The following is a 20,656-nucleotide window of genomic DNA, read 5'->3' on the forward strand; positions in this document are numbered from 1 at the left end:
GAGCACCCCACCCCTCTCAGAAAATTTGGTTGATTATACATGTTATATACATGATCAAAATATAGGGAATCACCGAAGCATGATTAAAGTGGGCTGCATTTATAAAAAATTCTGGATCCAACACTTCGTTATATTTTGGGTCTGGCATTATGTTTTTTTTTTATATTGTTTACTATACATGTAACTAAATTAAATAAAGTGGAAGTTATGGAAAATTGATTCTATGTTAACAGTGGTTTAACATTGCACTTAGTAGTAGGACAAGGAAGTAATTAACTGTACATGCAGATCTCTGTTTTTTTCTTATTTCTTTTTCCATAAATCTTCTCCATAATAATAACTTTACTGCTTCTTCCTGGTGAAATATTTCTTATCATTTTTATCTTCAGTCTTACCCACTTAAATCATATCTCCCTCAGCAAACTAACTAAGAAATAGGAAAAAAACTTGATCATATATCAAAGGCAATTTATTCAAACATTGATTTATTATTAAAGAATACCCATGAAAACAAATGACCAATCGTATCATAATGGACTTAAACCATCAATATAAATTAAACTATTGCAGAAGGCATATAGAGAACTTAACTGGTGGGAACAACCAAATACTAATTTATCTGATTAGGGTTTCCATAATTACATTTAACTGGGAATCTTTGTCCTAAGCTAAAAGTTTTATAAATATTTGAAAATTTATTCATCCCCCAGACAACAACAGAAAAATTATTTACATGAGAATGTTTCTCAACAAAACAGTTATTTATTCTATTAGTGTGGAACCCTTAAACACATACTTTTAAGGTGTCTTTAAAGGTTAATTTTCCATTGAATTAAACATAGGATGTAAGATGTATTCAAAATTGGGTATACATAAAACAATACAATATAAGCCCTGTAGAAAACCTTTCTTTTCTTGTTTATGTGTAAATCTGTAGGTGGCCTCTGATGTCTCTTCACATATATAGCAAGCGTTTACCTACGTGAGATGTGTGAACATAACATATTTATTTTCAAAACGAAACTTCAACTGATTAATTTATTTATCATCATTCATCTTTGCACTTTTTTCACTGAAGATATAAAACAACTTTATTTTAATAATCAAATTAAAGGCTGAATAGTTCATCAACAATTACCTATATTTGAAAAAAAATCATTTTCTGTACAGGCAAGCAATTCTTTCTAGCTCAAAAATGTCAATAAATTATTTTTTTAACTTCCATTCTAATCAGAATATCAAAACAGAACAAACTTTATCAGTTAAATACCTAATTAAATAATTCAAGATGAGAGAAGGCATCAGGAAATAGGGATCAGTGACCAAACAGCTGATGTTGACCTATATCATTGTAATCATTAAAGAATTTATTTCTGTTTCCCATAAACCAAAGTACATCTAAGTACACTTAGTACACTTGACCTGGCCAACCCCTCAATGACATGTAAACAATATACATGTATATATATATATATGTATAAGTGTCATGTTTGGTAACAATCAGGTCACAAAAATCATATTGATGAAAATTTAAGCATCATACAATATGTCCTAACATCAGTTGAGCCTATAGCTCATCGTTGATAACTCAGAAAAGTTTCCAGGCAATTTTGATTTCAAGAATTTAGGTGACTTGAGATCAAGTTCTTTTCCAAAACACATGTGACATTTTTGTGATGTTGAATAACATCTTAGAAACAATGAAGTATACATTTATAATTTAGAACAAAACAAAAGAAATAACTTGCATGATTACATGAAGTTTGTAAAAATTCATCTTATAATAAAATTTTATCAAAATCAAAGCAAACTTTTAAGTTAATCCTCTTTATCTTAGGAGATTATGAGATTTAAAACATCTGGGGAAAATTAGGTCAAATAAACTACTGTCTGCACCAAAACAATCATAAACCAGATGCTCCGCAGGGCGTAGCTTTATACGACCGCAGAGGTTGAACCCTGCACGGTTGGGGCAAGTATGGACACAACATTCAAGCTGGATTCCGCTCTAAATTTGGATTGTGATTAAAAAGTTGACACAGCATAGGTTTCTGACACAGAATGAATGTATTCAAATGAACTTAAAATTTTTGTTTTCTCTTAGAGCAATTCACTATGCTGTTGAATATTAATCCTCTCAAAAAAATGTTTGAAGAAATTTTCTTTTTATTTATGAAATTTCAAATGAGAAAAATTGAACCCATTTTTTTAATCACATCCCCCTTTCCCTTATTCCAACACTAATCTCAATTAAAATTTCTAATGGAGTTTGCAACAATTACTACTCATTTAAATACATCATAAAATATTAAGATGTAAAAAAACTGCTTGTTATCACTGAATGGTAAAGATTATTTTAATTTATCAGTTGGTAGTAAAAAGTGAATATACATTGTATATTGTATATATAACAAAGATTTAAGTTGATTCTGGACAAAGAAAGATAACTCCAAATAAAAAAAAATCTTACAATTAGATATTTCTTGCTTACTATTCTGGACAAAGAAAGATAACTCTAATTAAAAACAAAATTGCTATTTCACAATATTTTGCAATAAGATATTTCTTGCCATTGCGCAATACTGTGCAATTGAAAAGACTTGCTATTGCACAAAACTTAATATAATAATTTTAGATTTTACCCCAAGAATTTAATTTTTGTTAAAATCAAACTTAGTTTAATTTTGGACCCTTTGCACTTTAATTTAGACCAATTTGAAAACTGGACCAAAAATTAAGAATCTACATACACAGTTAGATTTGGCATATCAAAGAACCCCAATTATTCAATTTTTGATGAAATCAAACAATGTTTAATTTTGGACCTCGATTTGGGCCAACTTGAAAACTGGGCCAATAATCAAAAATCTAAGTACATTTCTAGATTCAGCATATCGAAGAACCCCAAGATTTCAATTTTTGTTAAAATCAAACTAAGTTTAATTTTGGACCCTTTGGACTTTAATGTAGACCAATTTGAAAACGGGGCCAAAAATTAAGAATCTACATACACAGTTAGATTCGGCATATTAAAGAACCCCAATTATTCAATTTTGATGAAATCAAACAAAGTTTAATTTTGGACCTTTTGGGCCCCTTATTCCTAAACTGTTGGGACCAAAAACTCCCAAAATCATTACCAACCTTCCTTTTATGGTCATAAACCTTGTGTTTAAATTTCATAGATTTCTATTTACTTATACTAAAGTTATGGTGCAAAAACCAAGAAAATGTTTATTTGGGTCCCTTTTTGGCCCCATATTCCAAAACTGTTGGGACCTAAACTCCCAAAATCAATACCAACCTTCCTTTTGTGGTCATAAACATTGTGTTTAAATTTCATTATTTTCTATTTACTTTAACTAAAGTTATTGTGCGAAAACCAAGAATAATGCTTATTTGGGCCCTTTTTTGGCCCCTAATTCCTACACTGTTGAAACCAAAACTCCCAAAATCAATCCCAACCTTTCTTTTGTGGTCATAAACCTTGTGTCAAAATTTCATAGATTTCTATTAACTTAAACTAAAGTTATAGTGCGAAAACCAAGAAAATGCTTATTTGGGCCCTTTTTGGCCCCTAATTCCTAAAATGTTGGGACCATAACTCCCAAAATCAATACCAGCCTTCCTTTTGTGGTCATAAACCTTGTGATAAAATTTTATAGATTTATATTCACTTTTACTAAAGTTAGAGTGCGAAAACTAAAAGTATTCGGACGACGACGACGACGACGACGACGACGACGACGCCAACGTGATAGCAATATACGACGAAAATTTTTTCAAAATTTGCGGTCGTATAAAAACTTATCTAACAGAAGCTCTGGAAGTGCTACTACACCTGGGAATCTTAAAACGTTCATCTGATTGGAATTTTCTCATACTTTAAATCCATAAAAAAAATATTCAAAGCTACAAAAAAGTCTATCCAAAAACACTAATACTGCAAGATAATTCCACTTATATTGAAAGCTGTTTGGTCACTGATATTTTGTTTATAAGAAACAATCCCTCATTTAGAATCCTAAATTTCCATACAGATCTTTCTGATATAACGAATAAATATTCCAAATCACTCAGTAATTTAGAGAACAATTAAATCCAAATCTGAATTTCAAATACTTATTCTAAATACTTAGATACTTATTAGCAGAAATAATCCAGAAGTCCGAACTAAAATTCCCAGCCAAAAAATCACAGAATTTCACTTGAATTTTTCTCTCCCTAAAACTTAATAAAAGTTGACAAAAAACTCACAAGAAATCGACTACGATATGAGCTTTGGTAAGAGGTTTGTCCAGTGTCATATTTGTAACTATTGTAACCGGTGCCAGAAGGATTATAGTGTGTGGCCGGCATTTTCCCCCATTCTTTGTTGCTGTATATCCCATCAACTCTCATTCTCTACTGAATAGTGCCTCTAGATACTTCCCTCAAAATAAACCAAAAGAGCCAAGGAGTTCAGAATGTCTGAGGAGCAATCAGCATCCAGTATGTTTAGTGTGTAGTATCACTTTACAAAGTCTGACAAACTACTGTAGAACAACACACGTAAAATAGGCTGCTGTGAATGTGTGTGTAATAAATGTGGGGCCTCCCACAGGATATTACCACTTCATTAAATCATCAATGACTCTACCACTCTATTGTGAAATTTATCAGTTAACGAGGCACTCTAGGGAAATGTAGAAATATGATTTTTCAATTACATCAATTTCATGTAATAACATTTAACCGTTTGTTCATATTCCGTTGACCTTTCAACATTATCAAAGTTTAACTGTCAAACACTTAACTATATCAATTATATAAATGTTAAAACATATCCGCACTTTAAATGATGAAAATCATTTTAGAATTTTTAAATTCCATTTAGAATTTAACTGTTTCTTGGAATCTTCCACAAAAAAACACTTTCAGTTAATAAAACCAGTCTTTTTCTATCTGCATAGTTATAAATGTCTCTATCATCTTTCACTACCCCTGCAATCCTTTCAATCTGTACCCCCTAGGGTCCAAGATACTGTAATTAATTAACTGACCAATCATTAATTACAACCAGATGTTCTTTCCCTCATATTCATCCTGATCAATATGTTTATTTTATCTGTCATCATGTAAACCCTTTATCTACAGTCTTTAGTTAGGAATCACTAGAGCATGACTCTTTTTATAATTTGTCTTTCTGATTTTTTTTTTCTTATCCTGTGGTTTTCTACATTATTACATGTCTTTAGCTCTCAGTTCATCAATTATGTTATATTTATCAAACTTTCACTATATATATCACTTGCTTTGCTCCATCATTCATGAATTTATTGTCATTTAGACAAAGCTCTGTAAGAACTTGGAATAACTCTATTTAATTTTCAAAATAGGTCTACTTTTCATTTCATCCAACAGTCTGTCCAATACGAATTATGAATTAATTGAACACAAATTCCAGAATTGGAAAAGTTGATATTTTAACACGACTTTAATATTGTCAGTCTCTTCTATGTTATGTATCAACAACTCATTATTTTTATTGTTATTAACTTTGTCGAATTATAGTTATTGTACCAGATTTAAAATTAAATCCTGTTTTGTTCGAAAGAAATTGTTTTCTGCTTCCCCATTGGAATTAAATAAATACTATTTGCCTCTGTCACTGTGTCACAGTATCCTTATAACAAAATGTATGTTTATCTAAACATTCAAACCAATGCAGGACTCAATCAATCCTACAGTATTGTTAATTCCATGTTTTCCCATTTAAATCTAGACATTTAACATTGCAAAACTGCATTCAGATCTATAATCAATTCCTAATAGATGTTTCTCACTCCTTAACCACTTAACATCACCATTCGGACATCACAATCCTATACTACACACGGAACACGAAGACGAAACATCACAACATTGAATGTGACAACACATCTGGATAAATTTGAAAGAAATGATGCTTTTTACTGCACATTCATCCCATAGTAATGGACAAGAACAAAGGACCTTAAAACTTAATCAGAATGTTTTTCTCCGAACAGATCAATATTTGAAGAAATTACCCAATATGCAAAGCAAGCAAGCAAGCGGTAGGAATCATCTCTAAATAATCAATGTCATTGCAGTTTTAACGTAGCGTAATTAGACCCAAAGTCTTTTTCAGATGTTTGTCTGCAATTTCCTTAATCCATAAATGTATACAAAGATCGTAAATTTAAAAAGCATCATGAACTTTATAGGCCACTGAGGCTTGAATGCGGAACAAAGAAAATGGTTATTTTTTAAAAGTCAAGGGCTCTGATTCATTTATTGATTGGAAAGCTTTGAAAGAATTGTTTGTCATTGTAATCAAATCTTCATTCAATTAGTGACTAACTGATATCAAACGATATTATATCAAACAAAAGAAATGAAACGACTATTCAAACCTTTCATCAAATCTAAACTCAATTTTTTTTCCTTTCACAGTTGACAATTGAATAGAATTAAACTCTCCTGTCCAAGGTTCAATTCAATTCCTATAAATATGCCAACTCAATTCATTTTTTCTCATTTTCAAAGAATTTCTGCCAACACAAAAAATATTAAAGCAAAAATCAATTTTTGATCTAGATGGGAACAAAGATAGCTCATTCCCTTCAGTGAAAATAGTTTAAAATATTCATGAATCAAAATTTTTATGGGTTTTAGAATTATAATCGGTATTTCAGTTTTTTAATTGGTACTTTTACATATTCAATAAATTAAAGTCCTTTAGATTGAATTAGGTATAATGTAAAAATACCAGTAGAGAATTGGCTTACACTGTACATGTACATGTATAATAATATTTAAAAATTGATGATATTAATTGTGTTAATTATGGTATAAAAACAATGTATGTTCACACATCTCAACTGTAGTGTAATATTCAGTAATATTTTACATAATTATGTTAAATAATGTTGTTTTTGAATGGCCCATAATATCATCAATCGTGTAATTGTCCAGAAATTGTTTTTTTCAGCATGGTTATAATTTGATGACAACAATTTCTGAAGAATTTATGGATGATGAAAGAATGATATTATCAGACCATCAAAAACATATCTACATTCATATACTGGTAACAAATAATCATAGCATACTTTTATACCAGAGATCAACTTATAGAACCACATTAAGATTTAACTTAATGTTTTTTTCTTAAATTGTCTCCCCTGCATATATCAATTATTGCCCTTTATTTCAACTGGAACCCCAAGATAAATATATCAGCTGGCTACAACATAATATGGATATACGAAGATGTGGTATGAGTGTCAATGAGACAACTCTCCACAATTTGTTTTTTGGTAAATCAATTGAATTAAATACGTTTATTTGCATGTTAACCCTGTAGTTTCTAACAATGCTTTCTTTTGAGTTCCTTCCCTTTAATTCTAAAATCCCTCTTTGAAAGTCTCAATACTATGTTTTCCTCGCATTAATTTCCCTATGAAAGCCGCAATAATCTTGTTTTCATCCCATTAATACAAAAATTCCCCTTTGAAAGCCTCAATATTTTTGTTTTCGTCCCATTAATTCTAAAATTCCCCTTTGAAAGCCTCAATATTCTTGTTTTCGTCCCATTCATTCTTAAATTCCCCTTTGAAAGCCTCAATATTCTTGTTTTCGTCGCATTAATTCTAAAATTCCCCTTTGGTAGCCTCAATATTTCTGTTTTAACCACTTGATGCAAGGTTCTTAAGCATTTATAATGATGTCAATTGGATATTTCCCTTATATAATGGCCCTGGTTGATTTTTCCTGCCTTTTAATATACATTCATATAACTCACCTGATCCTGGCATAGCTGGGAAAAAATGAAAACATAGGACCAGAAATCAAATATCATTTGTCTGCCATTGTCCCAAAGGCCCACAAAATTCAAATGAACATAAAATTGTTTATCAATATGATCATGATGATCATAGTTTTTTCTTCTAAATTTCTAGTAAAGAAATTATTGTAATGAGGATTTTTTTTCTAAATTTCTAATAAAAATAATTTCAAATTTCATTTTGTTTAATATAAAGAAATATATATACAAAGATAATTCATATTAATTTTTCAGGGTCAATTGGGACGTGAAGCCTACAGAAATATTTCATCTCTGGCCTGGTTTATACTCTTATTGGGGACCTTGATTCAAATCTTAATACATGTCAAGGTCCAAAATCTTTACATGATAGAATGGAGATTTTATAAATTTTCACATTAAAATTTTCAATTCTGGAAACAGTCAGTTATGTTGGGTTCCTTATTTATTTATAATTTTTGTGTTTCAAAATAATCATATCAATTGTTACCCTAAAAACATAACTAACATGACTGTCTCAATCTATCTACATTATAAAACCAACATGACAAATTCCATTCTTAAGTGCAGATTTTGAACCTTTGATAGAAAAGCAATACTGAAAAGGCCAAAATTGGACTTATTATCTCGAGAACAAAAACTAACCCTGTTGCTGGAAGACGAGGTGAAGGACGATCTCCGTCTGTGACGATAACTTCTACGTCTTCCCTGTCGTCTGGTCCTTATCGGATCTCTGTTGCTGTTTCTATGACTACTGTGTCCCCCACTCTGGTCCCTGTATCTGTTATTGTGGGAAGCCTCATATCTGTTACTACAGCGACCATGACGATCAGGGGTGTGAGATCTGTCTCTGTAATTGTCCACTGAGTCGTCTCTTCTTCGCGGACGACGTCGGTCACTACTGAAAATAAATAAAAAAAATACATAAATATTAATTTTCTTTTATAATGTCAAGTGAGTTTTAAGAAAAGAGACACACAAAAATAACTTCATTTTCATATTATGTTTAGAATCATTTCAATGACCTTTTATAAAGTTAAATGCAATAAAAGATTTAACTAAAAAAAATATTGTTGGACTCATGAATTTTTCTTTTGATGATGGTGTTTAATTTATAACACATAGATCTCCAGTGCAATCATATACATATACATGAATGCCAATTATGAGATTTTTAAAAGCAAATAAGTTCACAAGTTTTTTTTCTATCAAAGAAGCTCTACTCATGCCCACAGAAAGAATTATAAGGAATTTTGTGCATTTCCCCATATGTTATGTATCTCTTATAAATGTACTTGTGATGTACAAAGAAACTTAAACTTGTTGGAAATCAGGATTATCTACCCTTGGACTTAGTGTGCATTTCCCCATATGTTATGTATCTCTTATAAATGTACTTGTGATGTACAAAGAAACTTAAACTTGTTGGAAATCAGGATTATCTACCCTTGGACTTAGTGTGCATTTTCCAATAGGATATGTATCTCTTACAAATGTACTTGTGATGTACAAAGAAACTTAAACTTGTTGGAAATCAGGATTATCTACCCTTGGACTTAGTGTGCATTTTCCAATAGGATATGTATCTCTTATAAATGTACTTGTGATGTACAAAGAAACTTAAACTTGTTGGAAATCAGGATTATCTACCCTTGGACTTTGTGTGCATTTTCCAATAGGATATGTATCTCTTACAAATGTACTTGTGATGTACAAAGAAACTTAAACTTGTTGGAAATCAGGATTATCTACCCTTGGACTTTGTGTGCATTTCCCCATATGTTATGTATCTCTTATAAATGTACTTGTGATGTACAAAGAAACTTAAACTTGTTGGAAATCAGGATTATCTACCCTTGGACTTAGTGTGCATTTTCCCATATGTTATGTATCTCTTACAAATGTACTTGTGATGTACAAAGAAACTTAAACTTGTTGGAAATCAGGATTATCTACCCTTGGACTTAGTGTGCATTTCCCCATATGTTATGTATCTCTTATAAATGTACTTGTGATGTACAAAGAAACTTAAACTTGTTGGAAATCAGGATTATCTACCCTTGGACTTAGTGTGCATTTTCCAATAGGATATGTATCTCTTATAAATGTACTTGTGATGTACAAAGAAACTTAAACTTGTTGGAAATCAGGATTATCTACCCTTGGACTTAGTGTGCATTTTCCAATAGGATATGTATCTCTTGCAAATGTACTTGTGATGTACAAAGAAACTTAAACTTGTTAGAAATCAGGATTATCTACCCTTGGACTTAGTGTGCATTTCCCCATATGTTATGTATCTCTTACAAATGTACTTGTGATGTACAAAGAAACTTAAACTTGTTGGAAATCAGGATTATCTACCCTTGAACTTAGTGTGCATTTTCCAATAGGATATGTATCTCTTACAAATGTACTTGTGATGTACAAAGAAACTTAAACTTATTGGAAATCAGGATTATCTACCCTTGGACTTTGTGTGCATTTTCCAATAGGATATGTATCTCTTACAAATGTACTTGTGATGTACAAAGAAACTTAAACTTGTTAGAAATCAGGATTATCTACCCTTGGACTTAGTGTGCATTTCCCCATATGTTATGTATCTCTTGCAAATGTACTTGTGATGTACAAAGAAACTTAAACTTGTTGGAAATCAGGATTATCTACCCTTGGACTTAGTGTGCATTTACCAATAGGATATGTATCTCTTATAAATGTACTTGTGATGTACAAAGAAACTTAAACTTGTTAGAAATCAGGATTATCTACCCTTGGACTTAGTGTGCATTTCCCCATATGTTATGTATCTCTTATAAATGTACTTGTGATGTACAAAGAAACTTAAACTTGTTGGAAATCAGGATTATCTACCCTTGGACTTTGTGTGCATTTCCCCATATGTTATGTATCTCTTACAAATGTACTTGTGATGTACAAAGAAACTTAAACTTGTTGGAAATCAGGATTATCTACCCTTGGACTTAGTGTGCATTTCCCCATATGTTATGTATCTCTTGCAAATGTACTTGTGATGTACAAAGACACTTAAACTTGTTGGAAATCAGGATTATCTACCCTTGGACTTAGTGTGCATTTCCCCATATGTTATGTATCTCTTGCAAATGTACTTGTGATGTACAAAGAAACTTAAACTTGTTAGAAATCAGGATTATCTACCCTTCATTGCCCTTGGACTTAGTGTGCATTTCCCCATATGTTATGTATCTCTTACAAATGTACTTGTGATGTACAAAGAAACTTAAACTTGTTGGAAATCAGGATTATCTACCCTTGGACTTAGTGTGCATTTTCCAATAGGATATGTATCTCTTACAAATGTACTTGTGATGTACAAAGAAACTAAAACTTATTGGAAATCAGGATTATCTACCCTTGGACTTTGTGTGCATTTTCCAATAGGATATGTATCTCTTATAAATGTACTTGTGATGTACAAAGAAACCTAAACTTATTGGAAATCAGGATTATCTACCCTTGGACTTAGTGTGCATTTTCCAATAGGATATGTATCTCTTACAAATGTACTTGTGATGTACAAAGAAACTTAAACTTGTTGGAAATCAGGATTATCTACCCTTGGACTTAGTGTGCATTTCCCCATATGTTATGTATCTCTTGCAAATGTACTTGTGATGTACAAAGAAACTTAAACTTGTTGGAAATCAGGATTATCTACCCTTGGACTTAGTGTGCATTTACCAATAGGATATGTATCTCTTATAAATGTACTTGTGATGTACAAAGAAACTTAAACTTGTTAGAAATCAGGATTATCTACCCTTGGACTTAGTGTGCATTTCCCCATATGTTATGTATCTCTTATAAATGTACTTGTGATGTACAAAGAAACTTAAACTTGTTGGAAATCAGGATTATCTACCCTTGGACTTTGTGTGCATTTCCCCATATGTTATGTATCTCTTACAAATGTACTTGTGATGTACAAAGAAACTTAAACTTGTTGGAAATCAGGATTATCTACCCTTGGACTTAGTGTGCATTTCCCCATATGTTATGTATCTCTTGCAAATGTACTTGTGATGTACAAAGACACTTAAACTTGTTGGAAATCAGGATTATCTACCCTTGGACTTAGTGTGCATTTCCCCATATGTTATGTATCTCTTGCAAATGTACTTGTGATGTACAAAGAAACTTAAACTTGTTAGAAATCAGGATTATCTACCCTTCATTGCCCTTGGACTTAGTGTGCATTTCCCCATATGTTATGTATCTCTTACAAATGTACTTGTGATGTACAAAGAAACTTAAACTTGTTGGAAATCAGGATTATCTACCCTTGGACTTAGTGTGCATTTTCCAATAGGATATGTATCTCTTACAAATGTACTTGTGATGTACAAAGAAACTAAAACTTATTGGAAATCAGGATTATCTACCCTTGGACTTTGTGTGCATTTTCCAATAGGATATGTATCTCTTATAAATGTACTTGTGATGTACAAAGAAACCTAAACTTATTGGAAATCAGGATTATCTACCCTTGGACTTAGTGTGCATTTTCCAATAGGATATGTATCTCTTACAAATGTACTTGTGATGTACAAAGAAACTTAAACTTGTTGGAAATCAGGATTATCTACCCTTGGACTTAGTGTGCATTTCCCCATATGTTATGTATCTCTTGCAAATGTACTTGTGATGTACAAAGAAACTTAAACTTGTTGGAAATCAGGATTATCTACCCTTGGACTTAGTGTGCATTTACCAATAGGATATGTATCTCTTATAAATGTACTTGTGATGTACAAAGAAACTTAAACTTGTTAGAAATCAGGATTATCTACCCTTGGACTTAGTGTGCATTTCCCCATATGTTATGTATCTCTTATAAATGTACTTGTGATGTACAAAGAAACTTAAACTTGTTGGAAATCAGGATTATCTACCCTTGGACTTTGTGTGCATTTCCCCATATGTTATGTATCTCTTACAAATGTACTTGTGATGTACAAAGAAACTTAAACTTGTTAGAAATCAGGATTATCTACCCTTGGACTTAGTGTGCATTTTCCCATATGTTATGTATCTCTTACAAATGTACTTGTGATGTACAAAGAAACTTAAACTTGTTGGAAATCAGGATTATCTACCCTTGGACTTAGTGTGCATTTTCCAATAGGATATGTATCTCTTATAAATGTACTTGTGATGTACAAAGAAACTTAAACTTGTTGGAAATCAGGATTATCTACCCTTGGACTTTGTGTGCATTTCCCCATATGTTATGTATCTCTTATAAATGTACTTGTGATGTACAAAGAAACTTAAACTTGTTGGAAATCAGGATTATCTACCCTTGGACTTTGTGTGCATTTCCCCATATGTTATGTATCTCTTATAAATGTACTTGTGATGTACAAAGAAACTTAAACTTGTTGGAAATCAGGATTATCTACCCTTGGACTTTGTGTGCATTTCCCCATATGTTATGTATCTCTTATAAATGTACTTGTGATGTACAAAGAAACTTAAACTTGTTGGAAATCAGGATTATCTACCCTTGGACTTAGTGTGCATTTTCCAATAGGATATGTATCTCTTATAAATGTACTTGTGATGTACAAAGAAACTTAAACTTGTTGGAAATCAGGATTATCTACCCTTGGACTTAGTGTGCATTTTCCAATAGGATATGTATCTCTTATAAATGTACTTGTGATGTACAAAGAAACTTAAACTTATTAGAAATGAATTTATGTGCTGTATGCGGAAAGTATTTGAAAGATTGCGCATTAATTTTATAAAGGAGATTTTGTATAAGTTGTAAGTTTTGTATACTATTGCCGTGAACCGGTTTGGCGGTCAGTATAAAAGTAAATTGCATGGGTTTTTTAGTTATCAAGGACTGTGTAGTGACCACATACACGCATATATATATATAGGTAGAAGTTTATTTTCATTTTTTTTGTATACAAAATATTTGTATTCAAGTTTTATATAGAACAGTATTTAAATGCGTTGTATTTATTTTGTAGATTATTTTGTTGCAGAACATTTTGTCCAAGATTCTGACATCTTGTGTTTTTGATGGGACTTTTATTATTTTAGTTGGATGGACTAAACATGCAGATCAGATACATTTTGTATAAGAAATAAAATTTAAGAGGTGGTCACTGCGCCATTCAGTATTCAAACTTGTGTTTGTTTTATTGTACATGTATTTAGAAAGTAAAGGCTAATGTTGAAGTGTAAATAATTGGATGTGCTCAGTTATTTACACATAGGTTCAAAATAGATGGAGCATTTTAGCACATAAAGATGTTTGGTTAAACAACCTGCATTAAAACATAAATCAGGTTTGTCTACCCTTGGACTTTGTGTGCATTTTCAAATAGGATATATGTGTATCTCTTAAAAATGTACTTGTGATGCACAAAGAAACTTAAAACTTATTGGAAATTAGGGTTATCTACCCTCGGGCTTATCTTTCAGATCAAAAATATATAAAAAAGAAACAAATTTGAACCAAAAGGACAATGAACCATGAAAGGCAACAAAGATTTGAATGTATTGATGATTTTTTTTATCTGTCATGAGTGGGCAGTGCCCTCTGAGACTAATTATAAGATATGTTTTGAAGCAATATATCAAGATATGACACAAGAATATATAAATCGGTAACTGACATAAGACAAAGAAAGAAGGAACTTGGTAAAGGGCCATTTGGCATAGATAGATCCAACTTATTCAAAATATATTATTAGACTGTAGAAGATTTAGGACTTGCCGTACAGCACTGAGGGCTTGTCAGTTGTTGAAGTCACATCTAGGGATTGTTAACCACTTTAAAATAATCAAGTGTGGACGAACATGGTTCACATTTTTATTTAGCTGAGGACCACCTCTGGGTATGACATTTTCTCGCTGTAATGAAGACCCATTGGTGACCTTTAGCTGTTATATACTCTTTGGTCTGGTTGCTGTGTCTTTGACATATTCCCCATTTCCATTCTTAATTTTATACTACCGATATTTAACTTCAAGGGGAAAACCAAACAAAATATGGTTCTATTCCTGCCCCTTACATACTCTAAATTTCTTGCTAGCTATAACACTGGTTAGCACCAGGGAAGTCCCCACACATTTTGATAAAATAAAAAAAATAAATTAAAAATTTCAGACCATTTCCCTTTTAAATTACAGAATATTTTTCAAAAGTGAAATATATGGTATTAACTATCTACCTGTCAAGTAACAAGGGTATGTTATTGTAGTTAGTCACTAACTTAGTGTGCATGATGGTTTTAAGGATTTTAAGGAACATATGACAAATAAATAACCATTATTTAAGGGCCAGCTGTAGCCTGTCTCAGGGTGTGGGTTTTCTTCCTATGTTGAAGACCCATTGGTAGCATTGGGAGGTTTTCAGCTTTTTGGTCTAGTTGTTATCTCTTTGACATATATTCCCCGTCTTCATTCTCAATTTTTTTCTTCTTCAAAACTTTCCCAAAGTGATCAATGTGTTTTGATTAGGATCACTGCATCATGACCTCAGACAAAGACAGTAAATCCCACATAGAAATGAATTATTTGTTTACAATGCGTCAGAAAACATAGAAACATCAGAAGAAGAAAAAAGAAAAGTCAAAAACAAACATCAATATAAATATCAGTCTAGGAATATAATAGAAAAGAAAAGAACAAACGTCAACATAACAGATATTCTGCCAAATGAGCACAATGACGACACAACAATGTTTCTTAATGACGACAATCGCATGACAGAACAAATGCATAACTGGCACACGTACAAACACATGTATCTATTTGTAATTAACATCTTTCTTATGAGGTCATAATGAGAAATCGGTAATTATCTAAGATCAAGTAGGAGAAGTACATAGTTATGTTGATGATGAAGGTCTTAGGATAGTCAAAAACTCAAAATACTTGTGGTTTTGGAGCACTGTAAACAGTCAGTTATCAACAAGAATGTTTCCCCAGTACATGAATACCCCACTCGTAATATCATTTTCTATGTTCATTGGACTGTGAAAATGGGGTAATATCTCTAATTTGGAATTAAAATTAGAAAGATCATATTATAAGGAACATGATTTATACTAAGGTTCAAATTTTATGCATAATGAAATGTGTGAGTTTTCAAATGTCATACATCTACACAGAAATAGTTTCAAATCTTTAAGCAGATACACAACTCCCATCAACTTAGCCAATCTACAGTGTATTTAATTTAGATTTCTTACATTAGACAAATATGTTATTAATATATATACATGTATCATGTACATCATTGTACATGTATATAGAATACTATTGAATTCTTTTGGAGGGAATATAATAAGATCAGATGATAACTATGAATATATATAATACATTTGGATGTCTACATGTTAATGTATATTATATACAAATAACAATTACAAGATGAGTCATACAATGAACATTCAGAATGATTCAGTGACAGAGCTCATTATTTGTTATATTCTGAGTAAAGGGAAGTAACTCTAGTAGTTTTATAGTTACATTTTACATTTTATTGATCTTGTTTATGTTGTCCATAACAATCTGTCTGGGATTGTTTACAATCAACAGAGAACTTAATGATTTGTCCAGAATACGATAAACAATATTGTATACTAAATGTACTTCAGTAAAAATGGATGACACACTTAACTCTGAAACATATGAACAATCAAAAAAACATCCACATATATTTGTAGCCTCAGTAATTTGTCAGTTATGTAATCAAAGTAGAGTTGTACATGTCTGCCTTACTTTTTACATATATTGATTTTTTCTTTTAAGACTGTTAATATGCATTTGATTCCTTTGATCTATATACTTATAACAACAGTGACCATGCTGGTGTAATCAACATTCATTAAAACTCAATTGCAAAATTTATTGATTTTTATTGCTGAACGTCATTTATAAAATATTTCATGTCTGTTAATATAAGAATATCAAACAAGTGAAACTGCAAGCTACTTCTCACTGATAATATCAAGTGTTTCTAAATGAGTTACATGCCTAAGCCTTGTTATTACAGCTTAAGCCTTGTTATTATAGCTAAGATTATCCCTTATGAGGGTCATCTCATTGATTTACCATGGTGAATGAAAAATGTTAGTAATTTAATTTAAAAAAAAATAGTAATCAAGGCTATGCATCTAGTTTCTGTTCACAGTTTCAAGAGTTCCCTAGAGCCCACTAAAAATAGACAACTCATAGTATCTGTAATAACACATGCAAGATATTTTTTGCAATAACACAAGCAAGATATTTTCTGTAATAACACATGCAAGTTATTTTCGGTAATAAACATATAGAGTTTTATCCCATGCTGATCAGTAATATATTGTTGATATAATTACCTTCTTGATCTTCTTTCATAATAATCATTTCTTCGTCTTTTCTGTCTGCCATCATAAGATGTTGACCTACTGTGTGAACGTCTGTTGTATGCTCTAGGCATCTGTAAAGAAAATTAATCAGATGTTTACCGTAAGCAGTACTAGCACAGTCTTCACGATGAACTCTTAAATCTACAGGCCCTGAGCTCAATTTTTTAAATTTTAAAGTTAGATTCTGTTGGCCTGTAGATATGATTTTTACAGACCAGGGAGGAATTTTACCAGCCTGAGCTGACACTCAGCGCAAAGACTGCTAGCATGGAAAAGTCTTGCCAAAAAATGACACTTGACAATGTACATGATGTACAAATGTAAGTGGCAGGGTTTCAGATTTTGAGGTCTTTAGTCACTTTTGCGTGTGATAAAAATCAGCCTTATTTTTTATAATAGCAAGGGATTTAGGATGTTTATCAAACTAGCTATACATATACATGTATGTCCAAGTCCTTCAAGGACTAGTCTAGGATCTTTGACGACTTTCGGATTGCTAATGTAGGGAGTTATTGGCAATATTGAATGAATTGACTGATGTGATGCTAAGATATGAAGATAAGAACAGGGATCTGGAAATATGGTTCACAACTTCACTTCAGTTATTTTCAGGGCACACCCCTGATCAACAAAAGTTGGGTGCCTCTATTTTTTAAACCACTGCACAAATGAACTTGTAAAGACTTTTTCACTTCACAATCATTTATATCCTTGAAAATACGTTTAAATATCTATTTGGAATTAATTTCTTTAATATTGGATAGAGGGATCTGCATCTGTACTTAATGTGACGATTCTAATGACTGCAGACCACGTTTACTTTCGATTTTTAAACAAAATGAAATGAAAAAGAGAAGTGACAATTGAATATATAATAATTTCAGAAAAAAAAGGATTCATCTACGAACTTTTACGCATGCGCAATACATAGAACAGGAAGCACCTGTTTGCAAGTGAAAATATCTACGTTTTGAATAAAGTTCATTCTTTTTAATCGAAGTTGTCGAAAGTTTTTGATGAATATTTATATAAAGTATGACGAAAATGCGTTAAAATGACGAAACTACGACAAGCAAACTGCAAATTATGATCGTAAGGGAAATATTGAAATTAAAATAAAGTTGAAATGTACGGGAATATTATCAATTTTGTTCAAATGAAGAAAATACGACCAGAGACATTTAATACAAAAATGTATTATATGTCTCTGATACGACAGAATTGTGAGAAAGGATTAAAATGAAATGCTGACTGACTGATTTAACTTAAATAGATTATTATGATGGTCATTTATGAGGTTTTATAATAATAATTAAGGGATTAGTGACCCATCTGATTGGCGATAGGCGGATCATCACAACTTTTAACACCTTTGGTAAACGTTAATTACCTGAGGGTCATAAACTTGTTAGAAACAAAAAGACAGGTATATATGTACGTAGAATTCAAGTAATTTGATGTGTAAATATTTACACTTTCCAAATTTAAGTGACGAAATTGATATGAAATATTTTCGTAATTTCAAAAACCTCTTCGTAAATTACGTAAGTGACGAGCGCTAGCAAAATCACTGAAGTGGGCAAACAGTTGTCCACTGACAAGTTGGGAGATTCACCTTTTTCTATGACAGAGGGACAACACTCTAGAAAGGTAAAAGTGAGGTGATAAATGTTCAAACATGATCTGTGTTTTAAGGTACCTTTTAAATATTGTGCATAAGTTGTGTTTTGGTTTTGGGACTGATTAATATATTTTGATGACCGTGAAAATTTCTGGGTTAAATGTTTACTCTCATTCTGAAGTATGTTCAACTGCTATACTAGTCTGAGATTATTCTGATGTCCAATGGCTGTTTCGCCAGACAAGCTATCACCATGGGACGTCAGAGCACAGCCCATATCAAAAAGTGGATATTTGCCCATCCAAAATAGATGTGCTGCCTTGTTGCTTCTGGTGCCGACTGGCGGCCTTGAAATTTTAAAATCGGACTTCAATCTGTTCATTTTTCACATTTAATTTCTGCGCAGTCTAAAGAGTTCCCATACCTGTCAACCTCTGAAAATGAAAAGTCTGGTCATGACCTGCATTGAGAAAAAAAATCTCAGGTCATAACGCGTACAACATTTTGCGGGCTCAATTGAAGAACAAAAATATGTTTACATATAATTTATATAGTCAATATGTATATAAAACAGTTAGAACATGTATCAGGGGTGTGGAAATATTTGTTGTGAGCACTTGTCCCCGGGCAAGTGAAACCTAAAATTTTACTTGTCCGGAACAATTTTTACTTGCCCTAATGATCCCAATAAATATTGAAGTATTTCTTGTTTTATCTAACTAATTTATGATTTTTACTTAACACTGTTGTGCATCACAAACAAATGAAATCCATTTGTTTATATGTGTAAAAAATAAGGAAAGTAGGATAGGGTTAACATCAATTGGACAGAAACCTAACAGCAAACCAACCAATGAAATGACATGTACATGTATAAAATGACAATTTTGCAGCAGTTTTTGAATAAAAATTGAAGCCAGTAATATACTAAATTTGAGGACAGTGATTGAAGAAATATAAACTAAATAATAGATAAACTATTGATTTTGTGGTGTTTCTCTCAACTTCTTGATTATTTATTATTGTCTTGATGGGCAATTAAAGCGTCCCTTCAGTCTTCTTTTTACCACTTTGACAACAAATAATGTTGATCTTTCATCTATAAATAAGACAAAAACTTAATTTATTTTCTGAATTTCCATAGATAACCAGGGACAATTTGATATTCACAATGTCTGAAATTGTCGCTTCCGTTTTTTTTAAATACTCTGTGTCCTCCATTTGCATTTAAGGTTTTCTACTCGACTCATGACTCTTTTTGTCTTGCTTGCCCAGCTTTTTATTAAGTATTTATCAATCTGAATCTCGATAAAAAATTTAAAGAAATGACACTTCCGGTAAATGATGGATAAAACCTAATCGACGATCCCAGGTCAATGCACAAAGCCAATGGCAATGTTACGCGACTCAGGTTAGCATACTTTTTTATTTTTATTTTGGTAAGCGATCTATTTCCGGTATAATGTAATATTTATCGTCATGAACATTGATGTTTTTACTTGCTGAACATTGGTTTCTTTTACATAAATTAAACATCTTTATACGTTTTGAAATTTATTTTTATGTTTTTGTTGGATTTGAACGTTGACTTGTATATTTTTTTACTTGTCCACGGGCAACCAAGACAAAAATAATTACTTGTCCGATTGTTCAAATGTACGAGTCGGGCGAGTCGGGCATAGCATTTCCACACCCCTGCTGTATACAAGTTTATTTCAGACTATTGTTATATTCCATAGTAGCAGACTTGGCATTCTTTAAAAGAACTGCACTTGGTTTCAGTTCATAGCA

The 20,656-nt window shown here is 31.7% G+C and overlaps 1 protein-coding gene across 4 annotated transcripts in view; it reads right to left on the reverse strand.

Moving 5' to 3' along the window:
- LOC134699929 (cyclin-dependent kinase-like 5) overlaps window positions 1–20,656 on the reverse strand; it is a 51,418-nt gene that overhangs the window by 28,575 nt on the left and 2,187 nt on the right. For 3 of the 4 annotated variants that reach the window (XM_063561330.1, XM_063561327.1, XM_063561328.1), the window contains exons 2-3: window positions 17,215–17,315; window positions 8,474–8,729 (exon numbers count right to left, since the gene is read on the reverse strand). In XM_063561330.1, the coding sequence (XP_063417400.1) occupies window positions 8,474–8,729; window positions 17,215–17,315 (357 nt within the window). Of the gene's footprint in view, window positions 1–4,257; window positions 4,876–8,473; window positions 8,730–17,214; window positions 17,316–20,656 lie in introns of those variants that run through there. The other variant, XM_063561329.1, reaches the window with a different exon arrangement.

Source organism: Mytilus trossulus, unplaced genomic scaffold (assembly GCF_036588685.1).
Source record: "Mytilus trossulus isolate FHL-02 unplaced genomic scaffold, PNRI_Mtr1.1.1.hap1 h1tg000103l__unscaffolded, whole genome shotgun sequence".
NCBI lineage: Eukaryota > Metazoa > Mollusca > Bivalvia > Mytilida > Mytilidae > Mytilus > Mytilus trossulus.